This window comes from Psittacula echo (assembly GCF_963264785.1).
Source record: "Psittacula echo genome assembly, chromosome: 5".
Taxonomy (NCBI): domain Eukaryota; kingdom Metazoa; phylum Chordata; class Aves; order Psittaciformes; family Psittacidae; genus Psittacula; species Psittacula echo.
This window is the reverse complement of record NC_137739.1, coordinates 39,261,030-39,275,343: the sequence shown is the minus strand read 5'-3', so window position 1 is coordinate 39,275,343 and position 14,314 is coordinate 39,261,030. Positions and strand designations below refer to the sequence as shown.

The 14,314-nt window shown below is 50.6% G+C and overlaps 1 protein-coding gene across 1 annotated transcript in view; it reads left to right on the top strand.

Annotated features, from left to right (window-relative positions):
* The window catches only part of LRRC56 (leucine rich repeat containing 56), a gene marked incomplete at its 3' end in the record, with an annotated part of 53,313 nt that extends 51,210 nt beyond the window's left edge, over positions 1-2,103 (top strand). Inside the window, exons 11-12 of the mRNA XM_080618202.1 lie at positions 1,448-1,454; positions 1,914-2,103. Of these exons, the coding sequence (XP_080474328.1) occupies positions 1,448-1,454; positions 1,914-2,103 (197 nt within the window). The remainder of the gene's footprint in view (positions 1-1,447; positions 1,455-1,913) is intronic.
* Between the last annotated feature and the right edge of the window lie 12,211 nt (positions 2,104-14,314).

The following is a 14,314-nucleotide window of genomic DNA, read 5'->3' as shown; positions in this document are numbered from 1 at the left end:
CAGTAAAATACATGCCCATCAATTAGGAGCTATGAAGCTGAACTCTCTGGGCTTGGGCTTGGTGGCACATTCTTTAGACTGTGTTCCTGCCCTGGACCCTGCACATCAGGCGCTTAGGTACAGTTGATTCTTTTAATAAACAAGAGGAATTAGACCCCTGCTACATATAGCATCATTTTAAGCATGCATACATGCATGTTATATTCATAAGTCAGGAACAAGACTTTTCTTCTCTATACGTTGCACCTGAGATTATACGGGCTAACATATGAACAGCCAGGTAGTAGTCCTGTATGTAGGACAATATTTTCCTTATTAGTCAGGCAATTTCCATAGTTTTAAGGCTAATCTCAAGATCTTATTCTTACACCTCTGCCTCTGATTAAAAAAATCCTCTGATTAAAAAGTGAATCCACTCATCTGCAGTTATTCCTGTACCTTGAACTTCCAATCACTGGATGAGATCCTCAGGTATTTAAACAACTCAGTGCAAATGCTGGCCAGGAGTGATGCATATACGATCCTGCCTGAGAACAAGGGGATGGGTGAGCTGGTTTGCTCCACTTGAGCTGTGCGTGGCTCATGAGCAGTTCCAGTTCCAGTTCCAGTGCTTGGCATGTCACCAGCAGGGAGGCTGCCAAGTAACCCAAACCCCTGGCTCTCAGAGGAAGCAATTCAACAAGGCCAGGGACACATCTGCCCACCCATCTCCATCACACAGCATCCTCCAATACATTTTTCTCACCAAGTCAGTCATTTAGGAATAAGTTGAACTGGTAAATCACTGTGCTTCCCTCCCTGTTTCAGGTTCATCACAGGCTCAGGAAAGTGCAGTGTTCTCCAACCCAAACCACTGCCTAATTCCGTCTCCTCCAAAAACCCCTTCACCTGCATCTGTAATAGGTGTTGCAGCAAGACCCTGGAAAAAAAGGAACCACAGGATAAGATGCCTAAAAACACCCAGCCAAGAGGACAGGCAGTGGATACAGCAATGCCAGCCAAGGACTCATCAAGAAACTTCAGCCCAGCCTCTGGTCAAGAACTTTGCTCTTCTGAACCAGCACAGCATGCTGGCTGCCTCTGGATCTCCAGGGCAGCACCAGCCTGCTGGGACCACCGGCTGGCAAAGGCCTATTTCAATGCCAACAGCTGTTGGATCAACAAGCATTAGGTATGCACACTGCCAGCAGCAGTGCCTGCAGTGTGTCTGGGGAAAGCGGAAGGGACTTCACAGCAGGAAAAAGCAGACTCCTGTGTTGTCTCTGGAGTCGCCTGTCTGTTCTGTAAAAAACCCTCCATTTATTTGTGCTGACATTTACTTTTGTGCATCTAGTGCTAAACTAAACATTTCCTCATGTAGCTTGAACATTGGAAATTTTGTATATTCTTAAATAATAGCCCAGAATTTTCTTGTGTTCTTACTGACTGATGCCTATGTCTATTGCAGAGTTCCTGTAGTGGCAGTTGTTCAAGACTCTCCTTAGCTAAACGCCAGCACAAGTTCCTGACATCACACTTCTTATTTTTTTCTCCCCTTAAAACTTACATTAATTCATGTTAGAATGAGCTTTGGAAAATAAAGTAGGTATTAGAGAAGTGTTACATGCACCAAAACATGGTTATTTATGAACCTGCTTACTGTAAGATTAGCATCTTGTTGCTTCTTTGAAGAAATAAAACTGAGGAGCTGTGAATGACACTTTGATTTTGAAGTTAACATAGGCATTATAGAGCAGTATAGGCAGAGAGTACATGCCTTGTGTGGGAAGCTGGTGTGTCTTCTGCTGCTCCCAAGCCTGGCAGCTTTCAGTTGAGTTTTCAGAGTGAGAGACAGCAGAGCTGGTGGGGAGAATGCAGATATCCAGACCCTGAGTGCAATTTCACCACAGTGTTTCTTCTCTCTTTTCTCTCAGGCCCATCGTGGATGAGAGCCCTCCTGGAAAGATCAACCACCACCAGCCAGCTGTCTGCTCATCCACAAAAGCCTCACAGAGGTCTGGACTGATGAACATTGCTTGGCCCCTGACTGCCAGGGCCATGCTGCAGCCATTGCCACACAGACCCACTTCCTCAACATCCCAGAAGAGAAGTCCTCAGTCGTAGAAGTTACCTAGGTGGCAGTATGTGTTGGATCTACATACACAGCACAGTCTTGAAGGACTGAGGCTATCTTCTTTCAGCTTCTTCTACAAGCTAAATGCAGAGCTGTGCAAGTAGAGCAGTTCAAACAAATGACATGATTTGCCTCAATTAAGGCTACAGCTGGTCCAGAACTGCTTTCTTCAAAGAGCACCTGCTGACCAACAGAAGAGCTAATAAACCTCTTATTATAGACAAACATGGTTATTTTTGCAGCCTTCATGCACTAAAACAGAGCAAGTCCTAGTGTATTTCCTCTCATCCACACTACGCTCTGCTCTGTGAGTCAAGCAGGGACACTGAACCAAGCAGAGCATGGAGCTTGCAGTTTGTGGAGTGGGCTGGAGGAGGTGAGGGACAGAGAGTTCTCTCTCATTCCTATCCCCCTGATCTAGCAGCAGTCCGCAATGCATCTTATACAGCCCTGGATGTTTAACATGTAAGGGACAAGCCAAGGGCTTGAGAGGAAGCAATGTCTGGAGCGGGTTGTAAGGGAAGCATGCGTGGCTTGAGGAAGAGCCCAGGAAGGTTGGGTGTTTGCAGAGCTTACGCTCCCCCAGGAGCTCTCCTATTCACAGACATCTGAGAATCTTGTTGCCTACATTGCTATGGGAGACAATGCTAACAAAGTGGCTTGCAATATTAACGTGTTTGTTTGCTCCATAGCTACCTGGAAGGATTTATCTTGTTTCCTATGGATAGAGGCATACTAGAATGTCATTAGCATGTAAGCAGATGTCAAGAGCATCCTCTGCATGTGCCTTTAGTGTCAGGCATCCCATCTCTAGCTTTTTAGACCAAATAGACTTTCTAATTTCATAGAACTGAATAATTTTAAATAATGCTGCCACAAAGACAAGGCAGGGAAGTAAGGGGAAAATCTGGTTTTGTTTGTTTGGTTTTTTTTTTAATAGGGCATTTGTTTTACATTTGGGTGAGACTCAAACCATTGGTTTGAGTGACTGCAGACTGAGATGCTGATCCAGATGACTGTGCCTTAAAGCTTCATTGATGTTGCAGTCTGAAACCATGCATCATTGCATTTTGTCCAGTTTAAATTACTACGTTAGAGATATATTTTTAAATTGGTTGATAAACAGTGATTACATGATAGGTTAATGAATTGGTTTATGTTTTCTTTCTGCTGGTCAGCTTAATGTAGAGGAGCAGATTAATGCAGAAAACACCAAAACTTTGTCTCATCATGGTTATACTTGTACCACTTTTTCCTACAAAATAGTCTGGAGCTTTAAGCTAATTTGTCCAGTTTTGGCAAGTCCTACAGGAATTCATCTATCAAAAATCATTAAAACCTATGAGATATGTGATCCTGTGCAATACTATGGACGCAGGCAGGATTTCCCATCAGGTGTCACCCAGCACCAGTGCCTGTGTCCCTAAACAGGCTCCTAAAATTCACTTTTTGCCAGTGTCACTGACCATGACCACCACCAAAACGAAAATTTGGCACAGGGAATTGGAGAAGACTCATTAGTTCTAAGCACATGAAACCTTAGCAGGTAGCAGAGCCAAGCATTGGTGGACAGCTCTGTTCCAGGCTTGAGTTTTTGTGTACCACCTTCATTGTGTCCTTTCTGGGTGATCTGGCCTGCTGAGTAGTATGTGCAAGAGTATGTGCTCTGAAGCTAAACGCATAACATGACTCAGTGCCAGGCTGTCATGCTTGGAGCAGCAGGGATGCCTGTTAATACAGCAAGCTTGTTATCAGAGACAGACCCGATGGCTGGAAGAAGGGCTGGTTGTCTCCTCTGCCAGTAGTGGGTGCACCTCAAGGCTGCCACACCGTTGTTTGTTGCAGTTTCCAGGACAAGCAAAATAAATAAGGCTGTTGCAGATCAGATCTGCACAGCTGTAACAGATCCACGGAGGAAATTGTTCTCTGGCTTTAGCCTCTGTTCATCCGCCTTCCACCTTTTTCATCTAGAAAATGTAAAAGCCAGCCAGGGCTTTATGTGCTTGTTAGGAAATGTCAAGCATGATGGGCTACCCAGGAATTCTGTTCTCTTGTCCCAGAAAGGAAATATACGGGGAGTTTCACTCTGAGTTTTCTTGTCACTTGTTCCTCTGCTAAAATTCTGTGTTGGTCTATTGAATATGGACAAAATCCTTTAATGAATGAGCTTATTCCTATCCCTGCCTTTGTAAACTCTAATAATTTGTCTCAGTAGGATCCTTGCTTTCGGTTGGATGCAACTAATTTCATATGTACATTACCGGCATCCATCCCCTCATTCTTGTAAGGAGTTGCTGATGGCTTTAAGTATCTCACTGCCTTAATGGGATTTGCTGCCAGCTGTCAAATTGATATCGAGAGTGTAAGCAGGAGAGAGGGGTGAGAACTACTCCCCCCCCCCCCAGCTATTAATAAATCAGCACCGCAGGGAAGTGCTTTCTGCCGGGAGCTGAGTCTCATCAGCACATGCTGCTGAGGGAGGGAATGGTTAGATGGGGCAGCTGCCCTACAGTGAGCAGGGCTAGCAGCAAAGGGATGTGGTCCAAAGTGATACTGCTGTGGCGTTAGCAGAAGCACGGTCCACCCAGGAGGCCTCTCAGCCTCTTAGCTTGTGTCCTGCGAGCCCCTCTGCTGGAGTGCCTGGTAGCGCTCTGCATACTGAAAGGCTCTGCTCAGCCAGAGCTTTAGAAAATAGCTGAGAAAGAAGCATGGACTGCATGCCATCCAGCCAGTTACTGCAGTGTCTAACAACCCTTCCTCATCCTGAAGGGAGCATGGCTGGGACAGCATCCCACCCAAATGGGCTCTGACCCGTCCACCTAACAAAGCATCCACCACTGACACATCCTCTCCCCATAGCCATCAGGAGCCTTGCTGTGCCTGCACATCCCCAGCTAAGCTCAGCCTGATTGTGCTAAAATTAAGGGAGTAATTGAGATGATTTTTTAAGCATGTCGGGGGGGACGGCCTTGCAACAGGATCCTCCCGCATGGCGCAGTGTAAACCAGAAAATGAAATGTTGAACTCCTGGGTGGAGAGTTGCAGTATCATTTATAATGTAAAACCTGTGCCTCAGGAAGAGAGTGACTGCACATGCGATCAGGCGAGCCGCCGCTTTGCTTGAAGAGCAAGAAGAACGTCTTGAAATGGACGCTAGAGGGAAGAAGAGAGTCTCACAAGTGTAACTTTCAAAAGACTCGAAAACCAACCGCAAACAGCTCCAGAGCGTTTGGGAGGTGTTCGGCACTCCCTGGGCTCAGCATTTTCTTTCGTACCTTCTCCAGCATCCAGTGTTCTGGCCTTGTATGACGCTCCTGAATGCACCGTGCTGTATCACATACGATTTTGATTTATTTGGAAATACTTCCTTAGGAAACCGGCAGTGCCCACAAAATGTAATGGAGAACATCCTGGGCCCTCCCTCGGCATGGAATAGCCGTGGTGCTATAGAGCATCCATGGTGCTACGGGGCATCTGATGATGCCATGTGCAACCCTTCATGTCTTAAAGAGATGATTTTTGTCACAGGCCATAGCTGCAAGCAGGCTCTAGACTGCATGGCTTGATCTCAAGCCATATCCTCATCCTGCCTCTTGCCATGCCCAGCTGAACTGAGGTGGTCTGGGGAGGGGAAGGGGGTTATCCACACAAGACCTGGGTGCTCCTACAGTTGCAGCAGGAGCAAGTCCCTGTTGAACCCGTGGCTCAGCAGCCGGCCTGGCCATCTCAGCTGTCAGGCTCTGGTGGACAATGCTCCAGGAGCACTACACAGTGTGTCAGGCTGTGCTGCGCTGTGTCCCCTCCTAGGGAGATGCGTCTGTGTGTCCAGGCTCTGGAGCACGGGGCACATGGGATGTCTGCACGAAATGCTGCCGGGCCTGAGCGGGGGGGGCTGCGCTGCCCACACAAATGGGCAGGGACGGAGAGGGGCTGTGGTGTCATGCTGGCATTTGGGATGGTGGCCAAAAGTGCCAGAGGGGGACTTTGTGTGCGCGCATGTGTGTGCGGCTGTGTGTGTACGTGCATCTGCTCCCTGCCAGGTATTGAGCCCGGATGAGAACTGCTCTGGCATCACTGCCACCGTGCCCTCAGCCAAGAGCAGAGGGCATGGGAGGTTGAACCAGGGCAGCAGGGGGGGTTCAGGCTGCAGGAGGGCTTACCCAGCAGGACGTTGATTATTCTGAGTCAACCATTGCCAATCCGGGGCCAACGTGGAAATAGCAAAGAGCTGCAAAAGCACTCCTCCTCCATTTGCGGGTCTTGGCAGGATTTGTGTCTCCCGCTGCATGCTTCAGCCGGCAGTCCCCCAGGGAGGCTCTGGCAGAAAGGCTGTGAGAATCCTTTCATGTGAGATGCCCCAAGAGCTGTCCTACCTCAGGGCACAGTCCCCATCTGCCCTGCTGCAGCCCTTCCCTGGCTCTGGGTCACCATAGATGGAGGCGATGAGGACCAAGCAGCTCTGCAAGTCGCAGCCTCACTGCTTCCCTCTCCTTTGAGGTGTCAGTGCAGTGAGGAGCACCTCCAGGGTCAGCGGTGTAGTTGGGTCATCCCAGCATCTTCAGTGGTCAAGCAGCATTTCAGCCTCACAGGAAGGCAGCAGGAGTCCTTTTCTCCTGCCTGTGGCCAAGGTAAGCTCTTGAGTAGCAGCCTGGGGTGCATGGGGTTGGGGTCAGCCTTTCTGGTTTACAAAGCCTCAGGCCAGATTCCCAGCTGGTGCAAACTGGTGTTGTCTCCCCAATTTTCACGCATATGTGCTAGCTGCAGAGCTGGTCCTTCCCTCTCTGAGCACTGTGCCCATCTCAGCAAGGATCCTGGAAGGCTGGCAGGGTTTGACTGGCTTATTTGATGGGCACTGGGGTTGTTGCTGCCACATCAATTTATTTCTGTTCTGGATCATGGAGCTTGAACCATCTTTGCTATTTTCAGTGCCTCTGCCATGGCTTCATTTGCAGCAGCATCGCTGTTCAGCAGCTGCCTGTGCTGCGTGTCCAAGTAGGGCACCAGAGCTGAAGGGCAACTCCCAGGCTCCCATGGGACCAGCAGGTTTTCAGCAGCCACCCACATCTGTGTCCTGCCCACCTCCAGGAGGCATTGCTCAAAGCCTGTAGCTTCAGTCCAGGAGCAGTGTGCTTTGCTCCTGGAATGTTGTTGATCCAGTGGGTCCACAGTTCCCTATCTGCTCAGGCTTTTCATGGAGGCAACCAGCTTTTTGTGACGGGATCAGGCTGGCTTAGGATGAGAGACCCAGGGACATGCTGGTGTTGATCTAGGTGAGGAGGCAGGTGCCAATTCACCGGCTCTGAGGGTATTTGTGATGCTGTCAGGGAGGAGGCAGCAGACAGAAAATAAATACAGCTCAAACACAGAAGAGAGGTGAATATAAGGAACCACAAGAATACCTCTGCAGGGTAAATCCTAACCCCCTAAACCCTCACCTCTGGTCCTGTGTCATCTCCAACTGTAGCAACTAGCAGATACCCAGAGAAAAGCCGTCAGAGCATAGGAACAGGACAAGTAATTTCTCCTCCTTGTCTTGCCCCATCTATCAGCTAAGTGCCTGTTGCACATGACAAATGAAAGTCAAAATGGGCCAAAAATGCTCTCCTAGCCTCCAGCAATCTGTGAATTTAATTAGTGAATTTGAATCTTTGCATTTAATACATGGCATTGGTTAGATATTGTTAGATTGGGCTGGTTTTGGGGGGAGCATCCTTCCACAGCTCCTTGTCCCCATGCCACAGCCTGAGGGTGGGATGCAGCTGGCATGACTGCCAGTGGCTCTACATTTCCAAAGACTTGGTGTCGTTTTGTCTCTTTTTGAGTAACAAAAGCCCAGAATAACAGCCAGGAGGGGACACAATGTGTGTTTGCCAAGAGGAATGGAAATCCAGAGAGGCTGCCATTGCTGCTCGTTCTCAGACTGTTAATCACCTCCAAGTCTCCCCACTCCTCCCCAGCACTGCCGCATGCCACCTCTCCCCTGCTCCACGGCTTCCCTGAGCAGGCTGTCCCGTGTAGGACCCGCCCCTGAGGCTTTCCCCTTTCTGCTCTGCTTTGGCTTGCTGGGGCTCATTGGCGCATCCTGCCAGTTTGCTCTGGCTCCGCACACTTCTGCCTTGTCTTGCAGGGGCTGGTGTGAGCAGCTATGCTTCATGCTGCCATCACTGTCTCCCTGCGCAGCATCCCTAGATGAGAAATGTGGGTGCTCTCCCTTCAAACTGTGACGTGCAGGCAGTTTGTGCTCCAGTGTTATCACTGGCTGCCTGCAGCCCCGCTGCCCAACTCGTGCACAGTAGCTGGTATCTCCTGCCAAACTGCAGAGCGAGCAACAGAATCATGCATGGGAGAAGGGAAAAGCACACCAGGCTCCATCCCTCTGTAACATCCCAGCAAGTGTCACGCTCTCCCTGGCATGCCCATGCCCCTGCATGCGCAGCAGGCGCCGTGTCTGATAGGTGAGTACCTAGGGCTGTGGGTGCAAATACATGCATCCAAATTCCTGTCAGTGCTGCAGAGGGTAAGAGCCGTCCCAGCCACATCCCCCGATGACCTTATCACCCGGTGAGGACCTGCCACAGTGCCAAGTGCTGCTCTTCCCCGTGGCTCAACCCTGCAGCGTCCCGCCTTTTCCTTATTTGTTTTTCTCCCCTTGAGAGCTATTCTTTCCCTCCCATATGCTGTAATAATTACAAGCGATAACTCAGCAGCTGCTCTGCTATTCCAGGCTCAGCAGAGCCACGCGCCTCCGCCTTCCCTCCCTCCCACGGCTCCAGGTCAGTGTCTTGGCTCTGGCAGTCAGGGATTCCTGTGATTTCTGCCACTTGGGAGGATCTGGACCCTTCTCCCCTCCGTTGCCATCTGGCTCCTGCACGCCCGCCCCAGCATCACCAAGGGGGATGGGGCTGCGACATCCATCTGTTACCATGGAGAAAGCTAAGCCAACAAAGGGATGCGCTCTGCCTCCTGGGTGAAGGCTATAGTGGAGTGGGGGCAAAAGGGATTTTCTTGTGTACTTGTTTTATTGTCATGTGTCAGTGTCACCCGTGAGATCTGCTGCAGCTGACAACCACCACCATTGCTCGTGATGGACGGTACCTCCTAAGATCTCCCACTGGAAGAGGCCGTGGCCTTAGACGTGGTGTGGCAGCTGCCACCATCGTAGCTGGTAGACCAAGTCCCCATCTCTCAGATGAATGCGGTGCCTCCTGCACAACACTGGCAGTGCAAAAGTGATTACAGGAAAAAACAGCTTCTTGGGTTCAGCTGCTTTGGTAGCAGCCCAACACTGCAGGCTGCAGCCAACTGAGCTAAAAATGGTGCAGAGATGGAGAGCAGAGCAGGGCCAAGAAGGCCAAACGCAGCTCTTTGGTGGTGAGAAATACTAGTTGCAAAACCAGACTCGTGTAATTAAAGGTTGCATCTTGTGTTGGCCTGGGCTGACCCCAGAGATGCCTTTGCTAAAGAGATAAGAGAAGAGCAAGGAACCTGCCCATTGCCTGGAGGTGCTCTTCACTGTCCTGTGCTGCATGCTGCTCCAGCTGCACTGACACATGCACACACAGCCCATAGCCCCCGCTGGGCGTGCCATGCTATCCTCAGCACTGCACCACATCACATCCCATCCTGGCAGACTTCCAAGGAGGTGATTGCCCCTCATGCAGCATTCCTGGGGCCCAGGGTAGCATCCGGCCCTCCTGCTCTGGGTGTGAAAGGGGTTTTCTTCTCCCTTTACGAGAGACTTCTGCCTATGGACTATCCGATTGCTGAGAGCTCAGCGTGAAAGCACGGCAGGAAGAGGTGTTTCTGCCTGCTTCCCTCCTCAAAGAAATCTCTGCCTCTCTGACAATCCCAGCCTCCCCCCAGTCAGTCAGGCTGCCGAGGCCAGAAGCTCATCTCCAGCACGGATGAAGCTTCCCAGAGATGTGCCAAGACAGCCTGATCTGTGCCAATGGCAGCGAGACGTGAGAGTCTGCTTTCCACTCACCCATCCCATGGAAGGCTGCGCTCCACTTCCCAGGAGGTGCAAATCCGATGCTTGCCTGCTCCTGTGTGATCCTATACCTGCTGCTTCTCATCTCTCAAAGGTGGCATTCCCAGCCCAGTTACAGTGGGCTTGGGACAGTGACAAAGCCTCACGGCAATGTGAGGCAAGTGTCTGCAGCGTGGCCAGCACCTGAATTCATTCTTGGGAAGCTGGGGTGCAGGCAAGCTGCCTGTTCTTGCTTCCTCTTGTGTGCTTCTCCTTACTGAGATAGCAAAATGCTGGGAGTTAAAGACAGGGTTTTACTTAGGGATGGGATTTGCCACAGCCACCAGTTCACAGTGGTCCTGGCTCTTCTCACCTCGTTTCCACATGGAGATGTGTACCACAGCAGTGACATCAGCCAGCCTGTCCCTGCAGGCAGTGGATCCTGCAGGATGCATGGGGCAAGTCTCTCTAAGGGACAGGGGTGGATGCTCTTTCTCATGGTCCTCCCGAAGCTGTATAAGTCTGCAAGGAGGAGGGTCTTTCCAGGGATTTAGCTTCCCAGGTTGGGAATGATGCTGCTGAAACCACTTCAGTGTGGCGGTGGGCAAGGTCAGGGTCTGTGGCTGAGGATTTTGTGCCACAGAGGTGCAAAGGTAACCATGAAAACTGCATCCCTCTGCTTTCGGGCCAGCAGCCACAATGAATTCCTCTCCACCCAGAAGAAGCCTTGAATTCCTCTCCACCCAGAGGGCGCTTGGAAGAGGTGACATGGTGCTTGTCTGAGCTGGCTTTGATGCCTCACACTCTGCGAGACCCAAGCACAGTCTTCAGCGCCGGCGCTGGTGGGACTGGGACGTGCTGGAGAACCACTCACCGGGGAAGCGACACGTGCCTCAGTTACACCTCCCACACAGGAGTAGGCAGCCCCAGGAAGAGGCAGCTTGAGCAGCCTGTGCCATCTCGTACAGGCGAGCTGGCAGCTCCATCTGGCTCCGCTTCGGTGGAGCCGCCGAGGGCGACCGGCAGCGGCTGTGGGTGACGTGCCGGGAGCGGGCGAGGAGGAGGAGAAAGAGGAGGAGGAGGAGGGACACACGTGCCCCACACTGCCAGATTCCTCTTGGTGGGCGCTAACCCTCCATGAAATCACCTGTTCTGCCCCATGAGAGCGGTGATGGGATTAGGGGCCCATTTACGGTGGGTTGCTGGAGCTCAGCTGGGCAGGAAGGTGCTATAGGGGCCGCAGCTGGCCCACACGCAGTGACCCGGGGCTGGGCTTCTTGCCCAGGAGCTCCAGCTGCCGCGTGCATTGGCCATACGGCGAAGTCTCTTTGTGGCTCTGCTCATTTTTGCGGGTCTCGCACTTTGCTTTTACTCTCCCGAGAGGCGGTGAAGTTTTTGCTTGAAGCTGGAGATGCGAGAGCAGGCTCCTCACTGCAACAGGGCAGCTGGGGCGCTGATTAGGATAAAACCACACAGGGTTAGCGCTGCATCCCTTGCCTTTCTGAGCCCAGGCTAATTCACAGCAAAACTACAGCCCTTATCTCCATCCAAGCTTTGCAGCAGGGTAACTGCAGCCGCTCGGTTATTGGTTTCTTCATTTCAATCTCTTTGATCATGTGCCACGATTAATCTGATCTCCACGAGGCGAGATGAGTAGGAGTCAAAAGAGAAATTGCAGTTGTCTGTGCCTTTGGCATGCCAGAATGGAATAATTCCCTAGGCTCATCTCCACCCTGGTAGCTGTAGAAAAAGCCCCATCACTTTAATGGCCAACAACACTGTGCAAGGCTGAGAGACACTGATATAAATGGAAATACTCGATCCATCTACTTGTGTAGCTCTCTTCAAGGGTTTCTTACCTCTCTTGAAAAGCATCACCAGCACAGAGCAGAGATGACCGTGCCTGTTTTACACTGACCACCATGACGTGATTAACCCATATCATGGATTATGATCCAAAGCATACTCTGTATAGAAATTCTTTCTCTTATCCTGTATTTATCCAACTGATTATTCCAGCTAGGACAACTCTGTCCACCCTCCATTTGTCCAACTGATTATCCCATCTCACCTCACCCTCACTTCTGTTGAATTATGTTCTGTGGGGTTTTTTCCAGCTTCTTTCTCTGATTTCTCAAGACCATTTTGCATTATAATCCAATCCTCAGGTGTGCTGGCCATTCCTCCTGTTGCTGTTATATCCAAACGGAGTACCTGAACGGGTTAACAGTCTTGGGCCCTCTCTGTTTTGACCTGAGCAACCAATATTCACTCTGTGCACTCCCTGTATAGTATTTTTCACCTCTGTAACCGTTCCCCAGGCTTACCTACGAGAATCCATACATACATACATTGTTACATACATACATACATACAATCCATCCATACATACATTGTTATCCATAACAAAGCCTAAAGTCTTACAGCAAAGTACATTGTCTGCTGCTTTTCCTCCCTGCAAAGCTGGTGGGTCCACAGCGGGAGGACGTTGAATGAGTCTGACACAGCTCACCTTCAACAAATCCCTGTTGGTGATGACAGGGGATAGTCTACACTTGTTCACTCGCTGGAGCAAAAGCAAGAATCAGGTAGAATACATGAGCAATGGGGGCTGCTGTTCATCCAGTGCTTCACTGTATGGTCTTGGTTGCATTGGAGAGTAGCCCAGCGTGTCATGCCCGTTCTGACCAGCCTTGCTAATGGGGCATGATAATAAGATCTGCTGCGGATTGCACGTCCTTGCAGTCTCCCATGCACTTCACTGCCACACCAGCACCCCCCTGCCAGGCAAATGCTGCGTGGTCTCAAAAAGAAGTATATCGCAGGGGAAGAGTGAAGATGAAGGCTGTCCTGTCCCTCTGGACCTGTTCCCCAGCATCTCTGTGGTGTCTCTTGCCACTTGCCACCTATCATTGCTGGTTGCCAATAACCCTCATCTCTCACTGCCCCCAGAGCCCGGCTCTTCTGGGGAACAGCCAGTACATTTCATGTCCGTACTTTTTCCAGGAGCAAAACCTGGCTCGTTGTCAGCCTCCTCAGCGTCCCCCACGTGGAGCAGACCTTCTTTGAAAAGCAGTTTTAGAAGGAAGCCCATTGAGAAGCAGCTTAGGCTGAGAAGCCCAAATGGGCCCTTACAAAAACACCTTCAGAGGACGATTTTCACAAAGAACCTGACTCTCACCTGGGACTTACCTGACACCAGAAGCAAATACAGAGGAAGAGGCTGTTAATGCAGGTTTACTGGCAGAAGGGTGGCTCACAAGTCCCTGCAGCCTCTTGTGTGGATCAGGCTGGGCTCAGCCCCGCTCCTGGCTGTTCTCTGCCCTCGGCCTGCCCGAAGGCTGATGAATGGGGCTGGGGCTGGCTGCTCCTGTGCCCGTCTCCACTGTGGAGGGATGGGCGGGAGCCGAGCAGAGCCATGCTTCCTCCTTTCTGGCATTGTGGGACACAGATGTCGATTGCTCCCTTTCTGTTTCTGGCTGGGCTAGGGTGCCCAAATATCCCAAGCTGATGCTGGCTTCAGGGAAGAAGCCTAATTGCCTTACAAGTGATGATGGACAGCTACCTAGTGATTGGCAAGGTACAATTTTGGGGTTTGTATCTGCTGTGTGCAGTAAACTCCAGCCCTGGGCACATGCATAACGTTAATGTGCACCCATGCAGTTCTGAAAAAACTCTGAGAACTGATCCCTGCCGTTCTGCGTCCCTGTGGGGATGGAGGGTGAGCTCCCTCCCCACACAGCCTTAGGAAGTGAGCAATTCACTTCCTAAGCCCTGTCAGAGGACAGCAGGGACCAGGGAGGTGGGAAGATGTTGAGACCGGAGAGCCCAAAAGGGCCATTTCTCTGCTCAAGCAGTTGCGCTTCTGTTTGCAGCACCAGGGCTGAAGAAAAGACTTGGATACTTCACCAGTGCCCCCAGGTCCCCCTCACAGAACAGAGGATTTCTTGGCTGCCCAGGGGAGCTCCCAGGTGATCGTGTTCTGCTGTGGTTATAACAGGCAATATAAAATCAGCTGAGAGTTGTACTGGCAGCGTCATTTGGAACATAATGGACTAATGCTCCCTTTAGCTTGATTGAGGGTTTTTCTTTTAATGAATTAAAAGTTAACCTGCGTTAAGAGTGTTTATTCAGAATTTCAAATGACAGTCGAAAAAGACTATGGTTCCACTAATCCAGATCTGCAATCTTACTTATTTTGGATTCGTTTTCCAACATATCTATTGGTATAA